At 37.6% G+C, this 14,040-nt stretch overlaps 1 protein-coding gene across 1 annotated transcript; it reads right to left on the bottom strand.

Moving 5' to 3' along the window:
- Positions 1 to 390: 390 nt before the first annotated feature.
- LOC112456395 lies at positions 391 to 2,068 on the bottom strand (the record flags this gene model as incomplete). The annotated part of the gene is made up of 5 exons (XM_025018898.1): positions 1,896 to 2,068; positions 1,611 to 1,725; positions 1,298 to 1,393; positions 1,088 to 1,168; positions 391 to 596 (listed from the first exon to the last, which is right to left on the bottom strand). Coding segments are annotated over exons 2-5 (439 nt in total), but the record flags the coding sequence as incomplete, so codon positions are not given.
- Positions 2,069 to 14,040: the final 11,972 nt, after the last annotated feature.

The raw sequence follows: 14,040 nt of genomic DNA, 5'->3' as shown, positions 1-14,040 counted from the left end.
CTTTCTGATCATTACCGGTATCTTGAAAACCAATTATTTCATCTTGTAAAACATTGTAAAATAAATGAGCTTGTAGACTCATTTCATTTATGCACAAAATGCAATGACGTTCTAATAGTGGCAATGAATTTAACTTTACAGCTAACACATCAAAAATTTTATCATTTATACCGGGTTTAATTTGCCACGTTTGTGTAAACTTATGTAGACTGCGTATGGCAGGTAATGCTAATTCTTTTTGAAGTTCTTTATAACATCGCGGACTTAGAAAGTATATACCTAAAGCAAATTGTTTAAATTCGGAACTATACCGTCTTCCATGTTTGCTTTTAATTTGCGCATCAATTTGGGCAGATAACAATCGTGCGAAAGTCGGAGAAAAAAACTTACAGCCTAATTGACGTAGAATCTCATGGTCCTTAAGCTTCTCTTTTTCTGCTTTTTTCTTCCTTACAATTAAAATCTTCACTTTCTTCTGAAGCCGTCTGTTTCTTTCGTCCAGTGTTTTTACTCTCCCTTGTAATCGTACAATGCGTTGTTGCAATTTTTTCTTCCGCGGACTTTCTTCTCTTCTTATTGTGCTGTTGGACGTGCTCCTATACGTAACATATACATATATTATAGCAAAAAACAGATAGTAAACCTCTGGAAAGAAAATTGAAGTATTAATTACAATTTTAGAAATGTCAATAACGAAAAAATATAAAAATAAAATAAACCAAATATTTATTATAAACTCTTGAAAAACTTATATTTGAATATTAAAATTAAATAGATATGGTATTGATAACCTTATTTATTTATAATTATCTTATATATGCATGTGTTTTTTTTTTATATGTATATGCAGATATGTTAAAATAAGACAAATGTTTTTATAAATACAATTACTCTCACGTAATATTATTTATGTCTTGTTATATTAAATGCAGAATGCAATTTTTAAAAGAAAAGAAACATAAAATAGACTGTAATAAGTTGTAAGTTTAAATCAAAATCTACAGACTGATTATAAAAAACTGTATAAAAGAAATAATATATTATAAAAACACATATGTATGTATATAATGTAAATACAAATACGTACGGCTTAGCAATAATATGGACATCTTTATCACATTTTGGCATCTGCTCTGTTATAGGCGGGAATGATTTCGATTGTAAGTCACTGAAACATACCATTTTAGTGTAATATTACTTTTTATTGCTAAATAAAAAATGTCTAAAACAAGTTAATTATAAGAACAAAATACTATCTATAATAGAAAGATAAATACGTTTTCAGATATTTAACTACCTATTTGTTTCCTCTTGTTGTAAAATATAAAGATTTTCTTCTTCAGGTAGCTCTTCATCCATCTTTTCAATTGCTGATGTTGTAATACATGCATTGCTATAAATTATATGCAATATCATTAATTATAACGTGTATTATATTATCAAAAATATTGTTTGATATTTTTTAATATACAATATACTATTAAATATAAAAAACCACATTATTTAGAATAGAAAAGATTATACATTATAAGATGTGTATGGGCTTACTTTCTTTCAAAAAATATTGTTGGTACAGCATCTGGTTGAAGATGAGCTCTACTCTTACTTATCTTGTACCACTTTTCTTCAAAATGTAAGTGGCACAATCGATAATTGCGATGGCCATATTCTGCACCCATTGCTTCCAAATCTAATCTTTCACAAGCACGTATCCATTGCAACCATCTGTAAATATTATTCAAATTTGTAAATGTAAAGAAATATTGTAATAATATATACATATGCATGCACGTAATAATATACATACGTTTAGAAATATTAAAATAGTATTTTATATGTAAATTTATACTTGTTTTAAAAAATAATAATTAATAAATGAAATAAAATCATTATATCTTTCATGTTCCTTTGGAAACCGAAAAAAATGTCGTTTTTCCACAATATTTTTGTTGCATTTCTGAACAACACACCACGCGCTTGATTGATGGGCCATTTTTTTCTTCCAGATTTTCCCTCAAGATTTCTTCACAAATACCTGCAACAAAGCTAAGACCAAAGTAATTTTCCTTTATAAGAGAATCGAGAATCTGTACAATTTTTGTACAGATTAACTATTCTCCGTAAGGAAAATAATTTGTTCTCGGTTTTCTTGCACCGTTTACTAAACACCTGTACACTATTCACTGAAGACTTATCACTTCACCACTTTATCACTTTATTATTTCAGATCACATCAGATGTCCGTTGCCGCCACTTTCTACTAAACGGCCATTTAAAGGTCCTGCCCTGCATGGAGCATCTCAACGGTGCTGACAGAGAGCGAAAATACAGAGAGGAAGTGAGCAGAAGTGAGACAGAATATCAGTGCTCTGATTGGTTACATACCTCGCACGCGCATGTGCAGTTCATTTTCATCCACGCTGAAATCGGGAGAGTTGCGCTATTGTATATACTGTGCTCTAAGACTAAATATAATTTTTCTTGGTTAACTGTCAATTTTAAGGTTTATTTCTTTCACTCTTTATATAATTGAACACTGAACACTGAACACTTAACACTAAACACTGAATATTCCTGCTCACTTTCTTTATCCTTCACGTCTAACTCCGATTTCTCGCACATTTCACTTCTGTAAGATGTCTGTTACCGCCAATTTTAACCGCTATATAAGTAAGAGAGAAAGCGCTATAGAGGAAATAGAGAGAAGAAATGCGACAAAAGATCAGATCTGTGATTGGTTATCTACTTAGCTCGAGCATGTGCAGTTGAATTTCGTACACGCTGAAATTGTGAGAGTTGCGCTACTGTACATACTGTGCCGTTGGTTACGGCGAGGCGCAGCAGATACCCATACAGCCCGCTGGTTACGGCGAAGCACAGCAACACAGACACAGCCCGCTGGATATGGCGAGGCATACCAGGTGGAGTCCAGCCAACCGCAGGTGACAGGCGAGGACGAGAACACACTGGGCTCTCAGGGTCAATCACAAGCGGCGGATAACTAAAGTTCCGTGCGCGAATATTTTATTTTAAACTTTGATTCATTCTTAAATTTTAACGATGAAAAAGTGCATGTGCAATTGCCTTTAGTCTAGTGAGAGACTTATTATTATGTAACGCGGAAGCGAGAGATTTATTTGATTTTATTTTTATTTTATAACTTGTTTTTACGTTTGTTTCAAACATTTTTATTGCGTATGAATTAACCATAAGAACGCGTGAGTTCGAAATACATTATAATAATCACACACAAACAAATACATAAAACTTATCCTTAAAAAATCCAATCATTCCACATATCCCCATGAGACACCCGATAATAAACGGGAGATTTACAATAGTAGTTTTGAGCCAATAGCAGGCCGAGTAGAGACAGGATAAATTTTAACGTTTAAAAGTAGATTCAGGAAAAGAGCCAATCACAGGCCAGCATTACCAAATGGATTCTGATAAGTTCAGGATTCTAGTTTTAGCATTCATATTCATATTGTTTGCCATTTCAATCGTTTGCATACTATTGCTAGCGTATTCCAACGTTGCGAAAGCGAGACCTTATTACCTGTATAGAAAGATTAAATATTCACAAGATGAAGATAAAGGAATACCTAATAGTCACCCTATATAATCATATTTGTTCCCATCATAATTAATTTTCCCGACGTACAAACCATCAGCATGATATTCACCATTTACACACTTTACATTTCACTATTGAGCCTCGAGATCGATCCGCGATTGGTTGCCGAGGACCCATAAACCATTATGCATGCATTGCGATTGCGAGTGCACGAGCGAGGACCAATGGAGTCCTACCGAGAGTATTTTATGTTCAATTAATTTATTTAAGGAGTTTTGACAGCTCAATCGAAATGTCGAGTCACAGCGACCAATGGGGAACGACCCAGTCGATTTTGCGCGAGATTTTATTATTTTCCATAGATTCCATCATTTCGGAGATTTTAGACAGTTTGAGAGCCAATAGGATTGATTCCTGGCAATTTGATATTATTTTACATATTTCTCGATACATTCTCGATTTTACAAGGCCTTCAGCCAATGAGAGCGCAGAGCACAACTTTCTATCGCAAGAGCGTATGAACGACCAATGAGAAGCGAGCATGGTTCGATACAGCGAGATTCGTTCCAAAACGCGATATTTGCTTTATATAATTGATTTTATGTTTTTCCCTGTCGAAACAATTAATATTACTTATTTTCTATTGTATGCGATACTTATATTATACTTACCGTTTGGATACCTACCGACGACACTTACCAATCCGTTGATTGGGCGAGACGATCCCACGAAGTCCCGGTACCTGAAAGAAAAGGAGAATTAAAATAATTGATTCTAGTAAATAAAATACTTACCTGGCATACAAGGGGAACGTCACCATGACCATACACGGTCACTCGGAAAACGTTCCGAGTGACTTGCCGCGAACTTGCACATCGTGCAAATTGCGACGGCTGCCATTGATTGCCGCATCGCCGAGGTCGAAGCGAGAGCCCTTGTCCGCCGTCCAATCCCGTTTCAGTATCTCAGTCAGATTAGAGCTGAGCCAATGAGAACGGCTCAGCGCACGGGAAGTGATGCATCGTTACGAAAGAGGGATCTTGTCGCTCATCACCAAGCGATACGATTGGCTAGAACAGATTGGCGCGCGATATACATCATGTTCGCGCGTAAAAGAAAGGCTTTACGCCTGCGCAAGCATCAAGGTGGGGGAACTCGACCCGTTCCTCCCGGACAGTCCGCCGTGAATTTTCGAGACGCCAACACGCGGCGCTTAACAATTCGAATCCGGTGCACTTATCCCGTAGCCGTATACGATAATTACGTGAACGATAACCACGCGAAACGGTACATAGCCGTAAAATAGCTTTTTAACGACGGTACATGAGAGTTCGATACAGATCGTGGCAAGATAGTGCGCGATAGAACCTGTCCGTTCGTGTACGGAGATACTGTAAACTTTGAATTATTAAATTGTTATTTGTTTATAATAAACAAAGACTCATTATTCGCAACCCCAGTGAACATGCTGTCCGATTATCCGTATATTACGTGCGCTTAACAAGGGCGTGGCCGACGGCCTTGAACACGTCCGCGACGTAGGAAACGGCAGCCATTACGCTAGAAGGAAAGACGGGGCAACGCATTCGAACAGGGTTTCTGTATTTAACCAGGAAAATACAGTGGCGACCGTAATTTCAGCCCAAGTAGTAAGTGGCTATAATTTCAAATTTTATAACATCAATCGTTGTTCCGGTCACAATTACAGGTTAGAAAAAAATCATTGCTTACAAGAATGTTACGCCGTAAATGAATAAATGAATGCTTTATATAAGTATGAAATGTGTACGTATATATGTATATACATATATAAATACATATATAAATGAAGAGAATAATTACTTACCACGTTTACGGTTCGCCATTGCAAACATATGCAAACATATGACGTTGATTTTAGATGTCTATAGACGGATCATTTCTCGCTGGGTTTCGACTTTCGATTGCAATTATATCGTTTGCAATAACTATATCGCACAACCTAAGCGTAACCTACTTTCACGTGATTTTGGTAGCACAGAGTACTGTGTTGTATAGAGTAGTGTTTTGATGTCAATGCAGAATTTTTCTTTTAATGGGGAATTTTTTGAGCAGATTTTTGGTAGTCCAATGGGTTCCCCCCTTTCACCGATTTTGGCGGACATTGTAATGGATGATTGTGAAACCAGCTGCCTTCAATCCTTTGATTTTCAGATTGCGATATTTCTACGTTATGTCGATGACATTTTTATGTGTATTCCGCGATCACGACTTGACGATGTTGTCCATATTTTCAATAATTACCATCCGCGTCTCAAATTCACGTACGAATTAGAGAGAGACAATTGTTTGAATTTCTTGGACACGTCGGTCTTCAGAAACGATAATTGTTTAGCCACCAACTGGTATCGTAAACCAACGTTTTCTGGCCGTTATATTAATTACTTCTCCAGTCATCCTTTAAAATATAAGATTAATACCATCATCAACTTGGTCGATCACGCCATACTGCTGTCGGACGTACAGTTTCATAACGATAACATCAGTTTGATAATAGTTATTTGTGTAACAAGTGCGGGAAGTTGAGAATTGGACACGAGTGCGGAGTGGACGCACGAGCCGAAGGCGAGTGCGATCACCCGCACGAGTGTCCAATTCTCATCCCGCACGTGTTACACACCCTATTTTATATTACAAAGTGCGTGGAAAGTGGCCCATTATTGCGCGCGCGTCATCTGTGCGACGAATGGCCGATTCCATACACGAGTCAAAACAGTGCGGTAATGTTTACATTACCGCACAGTTTCGAAGAAACAGTGCGGTAATGTTACATTACCGCACTGTTTTGACTCGTGTATGGAATTGGCTATTTGTCACACAAATGGCGCGCGCGTAATGGGCCACTTTCCACGCACGTGTGATATAAAAACTATTTTACTGAACAATTGCTTTCCGGCCCCTCTCGTTGATAAACATATTCGAAGAAGACTTGCTGAAATTGATAAACGGTCAAATAACGATAAATCTGACAACCGTATAAATAGCGCTAATATCCCTGATCTCAAAAATTATATTCCTATCCCGCATGTTAAAACTTTTAGTGAGGGTTTACGACGCATTTTCAGCAATTATGGTTTGAGTACCTTGTATACCGTTCCTAAGAAATTAGACGCACTAATTAAAAAAGGGAAGGACAAATTAGAGATCATGAAACACACGGGCGTTGTCTACAAATTAGATTGCTCGGATTGCAATGCTTGTTACATTGGCCAAACCAAGCGCCACTTAGAAACTCGCGTTAAAGAGCATCGTGCAGACATTAAGGAGGTTCGATGGTTTCATCGGGGGGAGTAGTGGGACGCGGGGGTTCTGGAAACAGCGCACTAGCGTTTGAAGTAGTGGGGAGGAAGGGGATTGCTCTGATTGGTCGCCGCGTATATAATGCGTGCTGCTGTTTACGTCGTTCACGACCATGACAGTCTAAGCAGACGAAAAATCAAGCAATTTATGCTTTAATAATTAATTTTTCTACGAAATGTGCGGTAACCTTCCCTTTTCTTTCGCTCATTTATTTGTAAATTATTAAGTTACATGTGCAAATTTTTTTTTCTTTATCATTTGCATTTTTTCTTGCACTTATTTCATTCTGAAGGTATATGCAATATGTCATTTTCCATAAAAACCATAAGAACCTATGTTAAAAATGCAGCCAGTTTCATGCAATTTTAATATGTTGTTCTGGAATGCAAAATAGAATTATGTGAATTTTTTGGGAATTTTTCACCGTCCCGTTTTGAAATAAATCTACTCCTAAAATTGTACTTTTTAGGTTTTTGGAGTAGATTTTTTTCAAAACGGGACAGTGAAAAATTCCCAAAAAATTCACATAATTTTATTTTGCATTGCAGAACAACATATTAAAATTTCATGAAATTCTCTGAATTTTGTTGTAGCCATCGAACCACCTTAACAAGCACTTCAGTCAGCAATCGGTTGTAAGCAAGCACAGAATCGATTTTGACCATAATTTTAAATGGCAAGAGGCCACGATCTTGCACAGGGGACAGTTTGTCAAAAAACGTGAAACGGCTAAAATTATATTAATCAAAAAACATACAGACGCTATAAATTTGCAGAAGGACACAGAAAACTTACCGTTGGTTTACGATCGTATAATCGCTACTCTTTAAACTTTACACTCTATGTTATTTTATGTATTTGTGATTATTCTTGACAACACAATGTATATCAGTCGTTCGTCAGGCGCTATACGTATTTGTGATTATTCTTGACGACACAATGTACATCAGTCGTTCGTCAGGCGCTATACGTGACGGTCATGCCTCACAAAGTTTATATCTGTTTTCCATCCGCCTTGTTAAAACGTAACGATGATTAATTTTATATTGTTTGACGCACATTGTAAGTAGAATACGTAATTTGCATTGTTCCCTGTTTTATATGTATTACCGGCAATTTATATTTTTTAGCATAAACTTGATAAGGACCCAAAATAGAGGTCGAAACGTCGTTATAATTTTTAATATATTGCCAGTCAGGCCGATCATTAAACACTGATTTTATTTTATTACTGGCGAAAATTTATTTTATTCTTTCAATGTAGAATATTCTGTTTTTTATTATAGCATTTATTAGTATTATTTAGAGCATATTGTATAATCATTATGCCTAAATATAATAGGTGTAACGATGCACCCCGTGCGCTAAGCATCGTTCCCGGCAAACGACCGCCGGATGCCGCCCGACCGACGACCAGTCGGGCGAAGACCAGGGCGCGGTGCGCCCACATTTTTAAACGAATTCAAAACGCACCGTGTGCGCGGGCCAAGCGCGGCACCGGTGCCTCTCGACGAGCGACGACGGGAGCCGAGCCGCCCCGAGGACGAGCGCGGCGCCGCGCCGCCCCACTACAGCGCAACGATCGGCGCTCCTAGCAAACCCGCCGCGCCGGGCGGGTATATAAACCGCCGTTTCGGCGAGAAAAGGACACTTCGTCTAAAGATCCGCTTCCAAGACGAAACCTAGTCCCGACTCCTAGGGAACACGCCAACGAGGTCCGGTGCTCCGAGCCTCGACTGAGAGCTCTCAGGTGTTCCCGCACTCCCTCCGAACTCACCCCGAAGGCACGGTTACGCGGGGTCGAGCGCGCTCGGCCTCGCAACGAGGGCTCTCGTTGCCGCCGCCCCGGGGCTCCGGAAATCTTCCACCTTACGATTACGCGTCCCGCACGCATATTACCGCGGCATCCGCCTATGTACTGTAATACGTCCGTTATTATAGACCGCGTCCGTTATATTGATACTGCGTCCGCTATTAAATCCGCCGTTATCGAGTGCACATACACTGCCTGTAATATACCGCGTCCGCTTATGTACTGTAATACGTCCATGTAATATATCGAGCCCGTCGAGTAACGATACCGCGTCCGGTATTAAATACCGCGCCGTTATTGAGTGCACATGCACTGCCTGTAATATACCGCGTCCGCTTATGTACTGTAATACGTCTATGTAATATACCGAGCCCGTCGAGTAACGATACCGCGTTTGTTATCAAGTGCACCCGCACTACTTCTCCGTTGTATATACCGCGTTCTGTCCGTCCCTGCGCTATACCAAATACTACCGAGTCCGTCGAATAGCGTGCTACCGCGTCCGTTACCGAGTGCACCCGCACTGCCCCTTCGTTGTATATATCGCGTTCCACCCGTCCCTGCGCTATATAGAATACCACGTATATGTAATAAGCTGAATAAACTACTGCATGTACCACTAAATTGATTATTGTCTCTGGGCCTTTCATCGGACTCCTGATCCCGCACACCAGTCCGCGTTCGATAAAGTCAGGCCGTTACATAGTAATAAGAAAACAGTTAGGGCAAAACGTGTGTCTTTGTTACAAAAAAATGCGTCGCATGCGACAAATGCGTGCCAAAATTTTTTGTGATAATTCTTTCGTGAATTAAGAAAGAATTGATAAGGACTCCGGAAAAGAATTATTAGAATGTGGAACGGATTTAGAAATTCCAGGTACGTCACACCAATTTTATGCATGCGAGGGTAAGAGAAATGTAAATAACGACACGTTGATATCATTATCTTTTATGAAAACATTTTCTCAATCATCTGTCGATGTATGACACAAAAATTTCAATCAGACAAAAATATTTTCGATGATGATGCTTCTGTAGGATTACTGTCAGATGTTCGTGAATTTTGTGAAAATTTGACAAGTTTGTCGATAAACAAGCCGTACGCATATAACGATGAGACAAATGTGACAAATAATGATGCGTTGACACCGCAGTCGTTTACATTTCTTGACAATTCTGCAAATTCATGCATGGAATCGGAAAGTATGCAAAACAATATCAAAGATATCAAAGACACTGAAAACATTGAAAATGTCGAAAATGTCGAAAATATCGAAAATACTGTTTTGGATACTGATAATAATATCGACGCATTTAGTTTGTATTCTGAAGAGATTGGACGACGTATCGCCAATTTGGGGCATGTTTTTGCTGAATTGCAGAGACTGTCCACTCACTCGATTGGCGAATGTCGTTATTGATCTTGTATTTAAAGTAAAAAAGTGTGACGGTCTGAAAACTCAATTTTCTGTCAAATGTCGAATGTGTCACTTTACAGGTGACTTTTGGAGTGAACCGACAGATGAGAGAAATGTTGATAATGACACGTCGACATCGCAAACATTATCTGCTATGGATACATTTTCTCAATCTGTCAATGCATGTGTGATACAAAAATTTCAATCAGTAGAAAATATTATTAATGATGATGATGATTCAATGGGATCTTTATCAGACGTTCGTGAATATTGTATTACAAATGTGATGGAATGTCAAATTAACGAAATTAGAATGCAAAGTAGTATGGATGATATCGAACATATCGAAGACGTTGAAAACGTCCAAGATATCGAAGATGACGAAGACGTTGAAAACGTCCAAGATATCGCACATGTCGAAGACGTTGAAAATGTCCAAGATACCGCACATGATGTCGAAGACGTCAACGACGTCGAAGACGTTCAAGATGATATCGAAGACGTTGAAGATGTCGAAAATATTCTTTTGCATACTGGTGATAATATCGACGCATTTTGTTTGTATTCTGAAGAGATTAGTGGACGACTTATCGTCGATTTGGGGCATGTTTTTGTTAAATTGCAGAGACTGTCCGCTCACTGGATCGGCGAATGTCGTTTTATTGATCTTGTTTTTAGAGTAAAGAAGCGTTACGGTCTGATAACCCAATTTGCTGTCAAATGTCGAATATGTCACTTCACAGGTGACTTTTGGAGTGAACCGACAGATGAGAAAATATTGAATGTCAATAGGGGTATTGTTTCCGGTACTATATTATACCGGTCATAAGCAGCTTGAAGAACTTCTTGCTGCTGTAGATATTCCATGCATGAGTAATAAAACATATATAAAGTATCATAATAAAATGTCGGAAACCTTCGCCGCCGCCGCGGAAGAAGAAATGCGCATGGCTGGCGAAGAGGAAAAACGTTTGGCAATTAAAAGAGGAGATATCATAGACGGAATTCCGCATATACCCGTGATAACAGACGGCTCGTGGATGAAGAGATTCTACCGTACTGGTGGTTACAATTCTCCGTCCGGAGCAGCTATTATTATGGGATGTTATTCTAAAACAGTTTTATTTGTTGGTGTTCGAAATAAATAGTGTTGTCTGCGCGAAAGCAGCTAAAATTAATGCAGTAGCAAAAAAACATATGTTTTAAAAATTGGGGGAACAATCAGAGCTCTACTAGTATGGAAAGTGATATAATCCTCGAAGGTTTCCGACTTAGTTTAAAAATGCATGGCCTTATTTATAGTAAATACATCGGTGACGGTGATAGTAACGTATTTAAAAAATTAAGAGATTTTCCACCGTATCCAAATATTGTTGTGCAGAAGATTGAATGCACGAATCATCTTTTCCGCAATCTTTGTAATAAAATACGTGAAACAAGTAGTACCGGTAGTAGAAAATATTCAAAATTGAAAAAGGTCGTTGAGCACAGCGTTATGAAAATTTGAAACGCTGTGGTCAAGGCTGTCACGTTTCGTCGCAATCGTGAAGTTAGTTGGCAAACAAAAATTTCCAAATTAATTAAAGATTTAAATAACATTCTTAGCCATGTATTTGGTGAACATAAAGATTGTGCTTCGCTTCGATATTTCTGTAATGAACAACAGAAAGAAAGCAAAGAGAATCTTGTGCCCCAATTAAAACGTGCAGGTTTATATGAAAAATTAGAAAATAAAACGCATTATAGATAATGCCAATAGTTTACTTTATAAATATACTAGTAATTCCGTTGAAAGTTGTAATGGAATTATAAGTAAACTTATTGGTGGCAAGCGCGTTTATTATGCCATGAAAGGTTCTTATCAGACACGCGTTAAAGCATCCGTAGTACAATTTAATACTTCGCGAGCCTTAACTTCTGTTTGTCATACAATAGATAAAGAACCACCCGACAAACAAAAATAATTGAAAATAGAAATATAAAAAAGAATGCCAACCAACTTCAACGAACACGTGCGGCGAAAGAATTACAACTCTCTGTTCGTACATCTAAATATTCCGCTAAAATAGCTGATAAAGATTATGGACCTAATGCAGAACGGCCAGATATCGAAGATAATATGTACGAACAGCTGAGACGTTATCATTTCAAAATGTTATTAGAGCAACAACATAATCGTGCTATATTGGAATGTGCTACACGGGATCAGCATGCAAACCCGGAGTGGCACAATATACGGCGAAGTCTTCTCACTGCTTCAAACTTTGGAAAAGTTTGTAGCAGAAGAGAAACAACTTCGTGCCAAAATTTTGTAAAAGTAATTTTTTATTCTACTCGATTGACTACTGCGGCTGTCGAGTAGGGTAAAGAAAAAGAGATGATGGCACTAGAGCAATTGCAGATGGAATTAGGGATAGAAATTTCTAGTTGTGGTATATTTATAGATGAAACAATCCCATATCTTGCCGCGACGCCTGACGGCATTGTCGGAGACGATACTACCGTTGAGATTAAATGTCCTTATGCGGCGCGGCATGTACATCCCATCGATGCAATGCTGAAAAAGATTTCTGATATTCATAGAATATTTGATAAAACCGATGACACTCGAATGAATCAAAGACATGCGTACTATTTCCAAGTACAGGGACAACTCCACATAACGCAAAGAAGCTATTGCATTTTTGCTGTGTGGCACCCCTTGGATTAAAGTACACGATTGTCGAGCGTGATGACAGATTTTGGGAAACAAAAATGTCACCATTGCTTAAACGATTCTACGAGGACTGCTTGGTTCCTGAAATAATAGATAGTAGAGCAGCAAGAAATATGCCTATTCGGGAACCTCAGTATCTCATCGAAGCGCAAGAAGCGGCTAGAAAAACGGACATAAAAGTGGAAATGTTATCGAAAGCACTACCACTTTTGCTATTCCAGAAATGGAGCAAGATGACGATTGCATTATAACTGATTATTATATACGAGATCTAACTGAGGATGACATAAAAAGACAAAAAAAAATGTTAGATGATGTAATAATTTCTCCCCCATTAGTAAAAAATAATATTTTGTCTATAAATAATAAATTAAATGATGGATCGTTAGATCTATTTTTACGCATTGTAAGAGAGATTTCTTGCTTTGAAACACAAAGTGTGTTATACTTACAATACCCGCACTTAATTGAGGCTAGTCGTAGCAATAAAAGCTTACAAATTATTGGCGGAACTTGCACAGATCATTGGCGATGTATTTATTTTGATGGCACCAAACTTCATGTGTACGACAACCTATCTGATACTACGTATGATAAATTGGCTGCTAAAGAGAAATAATATATTCGCCTTCGTTATCCCAAGATAACGAAATACGATATAAATTGTAAAAAAGTACAAATAAAACAACGGGATTCCATTTCTTGCGGAATTTATGCTGTGACTTTCGCTACAACTGTAGCCTTGAAAGGAAATCCTTGTAATGAAAAATATTCTACTGAGGTAAAATGCATGAGACGTCATTTATTTAAAATTCTAGAAAGCAAAAAATTATTGTTTTTCCCGAAATAATATTTTTCATTATTTAACTCATCTTTGTAAGCTTTTATTGCTGCCATTATGTAAAAAGAAACATTGATAAAATAAGATGGTAGAAGTTATCTGCAATCGTCATTGTATTATAGAACATATATATAGTAACATAACGGAGAGACGATAAAAGAATATTGGTTGCGTTCTCACGGGAATGGGCGTTGGAGGGGCCCATTCTATAATCTCAATATTTAATTGTTTTGAAATAAAATTAATATTTGTTTATATTAAAATATTAATTATTAATTATTAATAATATTATTATTAATTTAATTTTGTACATTATATTGTAGTTTTGAAAATAGT

This window comes from Temnothorax curvispinosus, unplaced genomic scaffold (genome assembly GCF_003070985.1).
Source record: "Temnothorax curvispinosus isolate PA1 unplaced genomic scaffold, ASM307098v1 QBEX01006758.1, whole genome shotgun sequence".
Classification (NCBI taxonomy): domain Eukaryota; kingdom Metazoa; phylum Arthropoda; class Insecta; order Hymenoptera; family Formicidae; genus Temnothorax; species Temnothorax curvispinosus.
Note: the sequence above shows the minus strand (reverse complement) of the source record. Positions and strands in the feature narration are given on the sequence as shown.